Genomic DNA, 9,373 nt, shown 5'->3' with positions numbered 1-9,373 from the left:
TGGAGTGAATTTGCTGGGACATTTGGCTCTGGGAAGAATAAGAGATGTCCTAAATGTTTTCAACCTGTGAATAATCTTTCGATCTGTAAAACGATGGACTCTGAATTTTTGGAAATAACCTTTAACCCTTTACAGATCAATAAGTAGCAACAGTTGCTTCTCTAAAACAACTGATAATGTCTTTCCTGCTTGGTGTTGTACACTTGAGGTTAGATTGGAATAATGTTAGAATCTGGTAATAACCCATTATTTTCATGCCCCGATTAACCCCAGAACTGAGAGGGTGGACGTTGTTTCTGTAACAGTGTTCCTGCTAGAAAACAGTCATATTTTATTTCAGTTTCTAAAAAGAGAATAACGGTGCTTTCTTGGGGAATTGCACTCGAGCAATCGAGGGATATCATGAGACACTATTAAACTGTAATCCTTTCATGAAGATGCCGTGGGTACTGATACCACTGTGCAAGCTTGTTCTTCGATTGCATGTTGTGACAATACAACCTTTGAAATCAATCCAGTTCAAGCTGAGCACTAGTAGATACACTAGCTCAAACCGAATGAACTGTCTGTATGTGGACTCGTGTGTAATGTCAGCGTGTTTCCTTTTGTTCATTTCCAGGAATATACTCCACCAGCCATTGCAGCGGGACTCCATGGAACGTGGCAGGTGTCCTCTGCAGCAGAGTTGCTTCAAGTTCATGTAAACTTCCTGCGAGGGAAAGTGCGCCTTCTTCTTATGGACGCACAAGCCTGCCGGCAAGATGTCAGCTGATCGGCTGATTAGCCTTCTAATTCAGGCTAAAGAAACTTGTGTTTCCAAAGGCACGTGGAGGAACTTGATACCGTTGATCCACATGACGGCTGCTGGATGCAGTGTGGGAAGAGTCTCGACGTATAGGGAGCAAGCTAAAAGGAAAGCAGGTTTCCAGGAAATGCTTTGGATGGACAGGAGATGACTGCACCTTGAAATGTAGATGTGTCTCGAGAACATGTGGAAGCACGTCCTGACCAGAACGATGCCTTTGGAAAGCACTGCTCCAATAGCTGTTCTACGGGCACTCTCTTGCACTTTCTGTGTGGATGTATTTGTGCGTGAGTTGATATCGGAGGTTTTAGCGTGCGTTTTCAAGGGGTTTGACCCCCCACACTCATCTTTGTTGAGTGAAACGCCAAGAAAATATTGATTGCACCTGGAAATTGGAAGACTGTGGGGCTGGGACGAGGGAGAACGAGGGTTTTCACTCTACATGCCTTTACCATTTTTCAACTATGCCTCCTAGAAATAATATTCCTGTCTTTCAGAACTGGTCAGTGTAGTATTCTATTATTTTTAAATTGTGTAATAACTATTTATACAGATTTTCTACTTTCACGCTCTGGTCTTTTAGTTATAAATCCTCAACGGTTTAATGTTCACTTTTTGTACCACTGAACATTTGCACACTTGCAAAGATATTCTCGTGATTTGCAACGTCAAGCTGCTCTTCCTTTTTTTTTATTATTAAGTTTGTATCTAGACGTGTGTGTTACACTTACTCCAGGAACAGAGGCATAGAGTTCTATTAGTTTCACTTGTGTGAGAGCAACAAGTCAATGGTTACATGAGAACGGCGAGCCTGTTATCTGTTTCAGATTGTCTAACCCCAACACTCATCCCGTCTCCGTACAGAGAGCCAGACTGCCTGGAAAAATTCACAACCAACATCCTGTGGAGCCGTGATTGCAAATAGTTTTCCAGATCTTGACGCTAGCACTGTTTTTTCCCTTCCTCCACTGTTCGTCACCAAACAGAAAACAGACAATCTTCTCGTCCTGGGAACTTCAGGCATAGGTTTAAAATAAGAGATGCTCGACTCCGACGTTCATCAAGTGTTCGTTTCTTCGTTTTCCGTGTTTTTATATTTTGCTGCGCAAGAGCAAAATGTTTTTGAGGATGTTTGTCTTGTTTTCTTTCCTGTTTTGTTGAATTGTTTTGTTCCGTTGCTGCAAAAAAAAAAAAAAATCACTATTTAAATGCGAAAATATTGTGCTTGGATAAAGAGAGGAGAGATGGAAACAACAACGGGAAGTTTGTTCGTTTTGTCCTTTATCTCTGTCACTAAGCGCAGCGGAGTTGTAGAAACAAACATGTAGAGCAAACAGTTAATGCATGCTGCACAAGTCTTAGTTATCTGTTATTTTTCTGCCACGTTTGCAGAAATCATCGTCAAAGGAATAAATGCCGATTCTGGAAAAAACTTGTGACGTGTAAAATGTAAATAAAACAAGAATGCAATGACTTGCAAACAAACGCATATTTTATTCACAATGAAACATAGTTGTCGGTTGTTGAAACTAAGAAATTCTGCCATTTTTAGGGGAAAAAATAAGATTGGGAATTTTATGACAGTAACATCTAAAAAAAAAAAAAGAGTTGGGGACAGGAGCCATCAAAAGCTGTAAATGTAAAGAATTAAACAGCTCGAGGAGCGTTTTGCAGATATTTAGGTTGTCAACAGGTCAGGAAGAGGGCTGGGTATAAAAAAGAGCCTCGTAGACGTAAAGATGGGCAGAGGTTCAGCAGTCTGAAAAAAACTGCTCTAAAAAACAATTTGAACATTTCCGGAAAAATGTTCCTCGATGGAAAATTAAGAAGTGATCGTCCCATCATCTACAGTTCATATTCATCAAAGCATTTCAAGAATCTGGAGACATCCGAGCTCAAAAGATGAAAGTCGGTATTGCACGACCTTCGGGCCCTCAGGGGCCACTGCATTAACAAAGGGTCTGGATTTCACTAGATGGGAGGGGTGCACCGACTGCAGCTTTCTGTCCGATCACGATCTCTAAAATGCCCGACCTCCCGATTCCGTTTCATAAGCGACAGTCAGGTGTTGTAAGGTCACAACGCACCTTCAACTTTCCACTCTTGTTCAAAAACATACCCTTGATCAATATCCGAGAAACAATACAAACTTGTTTAACGGGCCGTGAGGTACTGCTCAGAAATATAAATCAAGTTCAGACAATTGTTAAAACTACAAAAAAAAATAAAATCAGTTTCTTATGCAAGTATCGACCAATCTCCCATTTCCCAAAATTAAGGGATTTATCGGCGCACCCCTACTAGATGGGCTCAGAAAGACTTCCACAGACCAGTCTGTAAGCGTAGTCCACCCACAAATGCTGCTTAAAGCTCTATCGCGCAAAGAAGTTAGATGTGAACTCTCAGAACTTGTTTAAAATGGACTGAAGCAGAAAAAAAAAACCTGTTGTCAAATTCAAATGAGTCTTTTTGGAAACTACACGTCCTCTGTACTAAAGAGACGAGGGACCGCCCCGTTGTTATCGACGCATGGTTCAAAAGCCTGCCTCTCTGATGGTATGGGGGTGCACCGGTGTCTCCGCAATGGGCAGAAATTGTTCAACTAGAACCTTCTCAGACCAGAACGGGAAGCTGCTCGCATCAGTTCCTGGACTGTCGTCACAAGACGGCAAGATGCTTAACGGAGGAAAACCGAACCCTGGCCCAACATCTTTGAGATGAGTTGCCGACGTGATTCAAAATTACCTCAATTTTCCCAAAACGATGTAATTTTTAGTTTAAACCGATACTTTTACTGCGTTCCACTGTGAATAAACGAGTTTATGAGATTTGCAAACCATTGCATTTTAGTTTTTAATTTAATTTTACACAACGACCCAACCTCTTTGGAACTGGGGGGTTGCAGATTCAAGCAACGCGTTTCCCCCTTTAAAAACAAACGCACAAACTTCAACCACATCGGTTTTGACCAAATAAACACCAACAAACCTTTAGGAATCCAAATAAACTGATTTGTTTATGTGTTGACCTGTATCTGAACCCTGCTGTCAACAGTTTAAGAAGACTCTTAGTAAATGTTGCCATTGAGGAGAAAATGTGATTACTGGAGTTAAACACTGACGTCCAGTGGACTTGAAGAGCAACAGCAGCTGCTTTAAGCAGATTCACTATTGTGAGCCTGTTTATAGTTTTCTTAATAGTTAATATCCCTGTTACGTACGTTATTTTGGCAGCCATCTTGTCCCAGTTTTTAAGCGACTTCAACAAATCACGTCGAAACGTTCAGCTTGTTCAGAAGGGTGCCATGACTTTTGGTGCAACTTTAGCTTTTTGAAATATTTAGCCTTTTCTGCCATTTTTTCCCTCACAGAAAACGAATCGAGCTCGTTTCACGTCCTTCGACTCTTTAGATGCGTTTACAACCTTTTGCGGCTCCTTTCACGTTTCGTTCTGCTTCAGCTTCTTTCTGCAAATATGAACTTTTTTTTTTTTTTTTCAGCTACTTTCAGCTGTTTTGTGCTCCTTTCAGATTCTTTCTTCTAACCAGATTTTTGTGCTTCTTCTAACTAACTTCTGCTAATTTCAGCTTGTTATGCTATTTCAGCTAAATTTAGCTTTTGCAATTAATCCCACTTTTGCACTCATTTCAACTTTTTTTCAGCCTAATTCAGCAAAAATGTGCTCTCTCCATTTACTTCTGGTAATTTCAGCTTCTTTCTGCTTTTTTTAGCTACTGTTCAGCTGTTTTTTTTTTTTTTTAATCCCATCTAATTTCCACTTTTTAGTGCACATTTCTGCATCTTTAAACCTAATTGGGCACAATTATGCTCTCTCCACTTCCTTCAGGTAATTCAAGCTTCTTTCTGCCATTTTAGCTACTTTCAGCGATTTCTTGCTAATTTCAGCCTCTTTTTTTTTTTTTTATTAATATTTTTTTTTTTTTTTTTGTGCTCTTTTCTGCTCGTTTTAAACAAATTCAGTAAATATGTTCTTTCTGCTTTCTTCGGCTAACTTGGGCTTGTTCTTCCATTTCAGCTGTTTTTCAGCAATAACCATTCACACTGCATTTTTGCAGGAAATGCAATTTATCTAGTTTTCTCCGTCTTCACGTCGTGCAAGTTAACGGGCACTGAAAGTAAACGCAAGCATCGCTGTGCACGTGGAACAAACACGTTAACAAGCAGATGCTCAAGTTTCAGCTGACGAAACACCAAAGTTGAACCAAGACAAGAACGAAAACAAGTTTCAGAACAGTTCACCGGTGAACACAAGAAAATCCAACACCTTCATTATGACGCCTCTGCATGCAGTGATCCTCGGTTCCTACGTAAAACATCACTTCTTTTGAGTCTATATTTTCACGAGAACAAATAAAAATGATAACGCGGACTTGAAATGTCTCCAGGGATTAGGTCACCTGAGGGTCGGGGTAGAAAACTTTGATATGAATGGCTGAATTGTTGCGAGTGCGCGTCATTGGCTCCCTGGCCTCGTCGGGGTCTTCAGGCTCCAAGTCGTCCACCAGCTCCACCGTGGAGGTGTTGGCCGCCAGCTGCAGCGCGCCCTGACTACTGGCCTGCAGCTGCAGGGCTATGTTAATGGCCCTGTTTATGGCGAGACCCAAGCCGTGCACGCAGATCTCCCTGTGGCCTCCCCCCTCCAGGAGCTTCTGACAGCGCGCCAGCTGCGCCCGGAAGTCAGTTTTCATGTTAACGTAGACGTCGTTCCGCCTCTTCGGAAGTTTCCGGGGGAGGCGCTTCCTCAGGGTGTACTCCACTGGGTCCATGTCTACGGCCGGGGAGCTGGACTCGGTGCGCGCCGGATTGATCTGAGGACCGGAGGACATCCCAGGGTGTCGTGGCTCGCTCATTTTTCTCTGCGTCGCTGTGGATGTGCAACAAAAGTCCTAACGAGAGAGCTGGTGGGAAAAATTAGAATAAAACTTGGATCTGTTTTTTTAATAGCACCACAATTTACTTTATCGTTTCATCTCCAACTATTGACACATCAGTGAGAGATTATTAAAATATTAACACATTTCAAGTAGGCTTTGTTCAAAATGTGAGGTTTTTATGATGCAGAGCAGCAAAACTGAACTAGGTGACTTTAACGCTTAAAGAACATTTGGTCATTTTACTTGGAAAAACTAAACCACCAGTAAAATATCACTGGTGCTGAGGCTCATTATGCGACCGAGGTTTACATTTTTAAACCCACACATGATGCTCGCATGTTTGAACCGAAATTAAGCATAAATATCTCGATCGTGGCTGATGAAATACAAACAGGCACGAGTAACCACGATATAAGCGTCATTAATAACATAAATTGTACACATTAAAAGCTGATTTACCTCCAGACAGCTGGAAAGTTGCATTAAAACGCCGCCGCCATGTCTTTTTCTGCACGAAGCCAAACAGGAAGCAGTTTTCGCTGCTCGGTGTTGCGCAGAAAAATGTACCCCTGTCGTTAAAGGAGCCCGCCTCGAGAAAGCGGTTTCCTTCATTATTACTATTAAATAAATAAATAAATAAATAAAAATCTAAGGTCTTAGATATGTCTTTTTTTAACTACGTTCACGAACCCAAGTATGCATTAAAAGAGATATTTATACATGTAGATTAATCAAGGCGTATTTTATGGCAAGCTATTGCCGTCAGGACCCCTAGAAACCTGTTTGTAGCATTTTAAAAATGACTCAAACATAGGTTTGACTTGTGTTTTTTTTATATTTTATCATTATCATTATATTTTTATTTTCTGTTTATAGGGCTCTGGTTGAGGTAAGTGAATGTTGTACCTATAATTTTTGCCTGATCAAAAATGGCGTTCAGTTTGAATTTAGGCAACCTAGTTTGCATTTTTAATTATCATAACGAAGAACCTACAATTATGTCTTTTTAGACACTAAACAGTACAAGTCAATTTGTCGCCTTTTAATTTTACATATTTATTTTTGTGAAAACAATGTCTTTAAATACACATTCTGTTGCGGCGGGACATTTTACAAATAAATAAATTTAAAAAAAAGTCGCATTTTTTTAACACAGCACCGGAAGTACTATGCTGAAGAACGTTCACGATAAAGCGGAACTTCTTTTCGAGTAAGAGCTGCAAGGGGAGTGTTATTCCTGTTGCACTTGAGGACTACCGGATAATCAGAACTGACTTTTGTGAGTAAATTTGTTTTAAAAAATAAATAAGATTAAATAAAACAACTTTGTACGGATGGATAAAAAGGTATCAGCAGCAGCGCCTGAGGAAAATATCGACTGGGGCGTCATTGGAGCAGAGAGGACTCCTCAGAAGACTGATGTCTTGTTAAAAAATGTACACTCTGGTCTTTCTGACCCACTCGCTGATCCTGTTAAATGCTCACTGATCAAAGGAGATTATCTTTACTTCCATTACGGCTGCGATGGTCTCGATGACAGAGGATGGGGATGTGGGTACCGGACGATCCAAACCATGGCCTCCTGGATTCACTACAACAGCTCCTCACTTCAGAACCATGAACTGGCGCCGAGTCTCCCAGAGATCCAAGGAGCCCTGGTTGCCATGGGAGACAAGCCCGGCTGTTTCTCAGGCTCCAGGGAGTGGATAGGAACATTTGAAGCCTCCCTGGTGCTGGACTGGTTCCACGATGTCCCCTGCAAGGTGGTGCACGTTCGAGGTGGAGGGGCAGAGCTGGAGCAGGTTGCAGTGGAGGAGCTTCATCAGCACTTTGCAAAGCACGGATCTCCTGTCATGATGGGGGGAGACAGGGACAACTCCTCTAAGGGTGTGTTAGGGGTGTGCACCGGGGACAAGGGGAGCTACTTGCTGGTTCTGGACCCTCACTGCTTTGGGAGCAAACTGGAGAAGACGGAGCTGCAGAGGAGAGGGTGGGTGGCGTGGAGGCGAGTGTCATCTCTGGATCAGTCGTCGTTTTACAATCTGTGTTTGCCTCAGACCGCTGAAAGGAGAACATAACAGAGATATCTTTGTTTTAAGTGTTACTGGGACACATTAAACCCAGTTCACACCATGTGCTGTTTTAGAATGAGTTCTGGCGCCATCTAGTGGTTGAAATGTGAAACATCTGGTGTAAAGAAAGACCACACGGATTGGAGTTATAGAAAAATGCATCAATCGATTGGTATAATAAAGAGGGTTAGTCATTATATAACTGCAGAATGCTTATTTACATTTTATTATAGGCTGATATACCCATATCTTTCTTATTGCAATATAATTTGGGGACGTATGTTTCCCACAACTTCGCATAAAATTTTGGGTTTTGAAAAACGCTTTGTTAGAATTGCAACTCGATCAAATTATCACTGTCCTTCTGCTCCTTCTGTTGAAGAATTTACAGGTTCTTACTATTTATAACGTTAACATTTTTCAAATTTGTGTTTTTAAGATGTATGTGAGTCAAGAGGATATACCGAAGCATTTCGCCCATTGCTTTAAATCAAACGTGCGGTTTCGTTCTCGCTGAAGTCGCCAGAGTCCAGCGCTTCATCTTCTGAAGTATCAGAGCAGTAGAGGTCGGTTTGGGTCCGTTACAGTGGAGCTAAAGTTTGGAACGATTTTTCACATTTGGTAACCGTCTGTAACGTTATTTAAAACTCGACTTAATTAAAGAATTGTGATCGTCGCTTTTTAATTGTTACATATTTTGTTCAAATTTCCATTCATACTTTGTAGATTCTTTTTTTTTCTTTTCTGTATGACTGTATTCCTAAATTTATGATCGTATTATTTATATGTACTGTCTTTAATCTGTATTCTAATTGTGCAAAATAAACTAGACGAAAATGACTGAAATCCTCATTTTAACGCTTTTAAATGACAAAACTTACTTTACAATAAAGAAGCTTTGACTGGAGAAAAAGTTGTATTCTGTAATTAGAATTTATATTCTAATTTATTTCACAACGGACTTTGCAGACTATTTTTTTCAACACGACGGTTCAACTTTGGATTTATTTCAAGCACCGACCGTTAACTTTTGATCAAAACTAAAAAAAAACCCTGCATTTTAAAAATTGACCTTTTTTGATTTATAAAACTAATCATAATAACAAAAAAGTTAAATCATGTCATCTGGACCTGTTTAAGCCAAGAAACGTTTCGTCCCCCATCCAGAGGACTTCGTCAGCCTGCCAACCAGACCTGTCCCATAGGCAGCCTTCACTGCTGTGTTTCAAGCCTCAATGTGCTTCAATAATAATAATAATATAAAAAAAATCATTTCAAACAGTAAAAAGAACCCATAAACAAATAAAAGCGTAAATATTTCCACCAAAATATTCTGGAAACAAAACAAAAATGTTTGAAAAGGGAGCAGGAAGAAGCAACGGCTTATCCAGTCTCGTCCCTGTTTACATACAGGTTTAGTTTATTTACTGTGTTTGTTGGCAATTTTATGTTTATTGCATCTGATTTTTATTACGTCTTTTGTTGTTATTTTGTTGTCATCGTTCACTCATCTGGTTTTTCTTTTCTTGCCGTGTGAACGCTGACTCAGCATTCGTAATATTTTCCTCTTCGTAGTTGCTTCCATACACAATTTTACAACTG

General features: G+C 40.5%; 3 protein-coding genes across 4 annotated transcripts in view; 2 read left to right on the top strand and 1 right to left on the bottom strand.

Moving 5' to 3' along the window:
- Positions 1–797, top strand: part of epoa (erythropoietin a) — a 5,470-nt gene extending 4,673 nt beyond the window's left edge. Inside the window, exon 5 of the mRNA XM_037677910.1 lies at positions 620–797. Within this exon, the coding sequence (XP_037533838.1) occupies positions 620–772 (153 nt within the window). The 3' untranslated portion in view covers positions 773–797. The remainder of the gene's footprint in view (positions 1–619) is intronic.
- Positions 798–1,875: 1,078 nt separating this feature from the next.
- On the bottom strand, positions 1,876–6,230 carry pop7 (POP7 homolog, ribonuclease P/MRP subunit). 2 transcript variants are annotated; one of them, XM_037684238.1, is made up of 3 exons: positions 6,159–6,230; positions 5,223–5,723; positions 1,876–1,983 (listed from the first exon to the last, which is right to left on the bottom strand). In XM_037684238.1, exons 2-3 carry the CDS (start codon positions 5,673–5,675, stop codon positions 1,897–1,899), a joined length of 540 nt encoding a protein of 179 aa, XP_037540166.1. In that variant the 5' UTR covers positions 5,676–5,723; positions 6,159–6,230; the 3' UTR covers positions 1,876–1,896. The 2 variants fall into 2 exon arrangements, with proteins under 2 accessions (XP_037540166.1, XP_037540174.1); XM_037684246.1 differs by lacking the exon at positions 1,876–1,983 and having other exon boundaries at positions 4,747–5,723.
- An 803-nt stretch (positions 6,231–7,033) lies between these two features.
- On the top strand, positions 7,034–7,777 carry ufsp1 (UFM1-specific peptidase 1 (non-functional)). The gene has a single exon (XM_037684226.1). It carries the CDS (start codon positions 7,034–7,036, stop codon positions 7,775–7,777), a length of 744 nt encoding a protein of 247 aa, XP_037540154.1.
- The last annotated feature ends 1,596 nt before the right edge of the window (positions 7,778–9,373 follow it).

The sequence above is a fragment of the Nematolebias whitei genome, chromosome 1, assembly GCF_014905685.2.
Source record: "Nematolebias whitei isolate Nwh7 chromosome 1, NemWhi1, whole genome shotgun sequence".
Classification (NCBI taxonomy): Eukaryota; Metazoa; Chordata; class Actinopteri; order Cyprinodontiformes; family Rivulidae; genus Nematolebias; species Nematolebias whitei.
The sequence above is the reverse complement of the archived record's forward strand: the minus strand, read 5'-3'. Positions and strand labels throughout refer to the sequence as shown.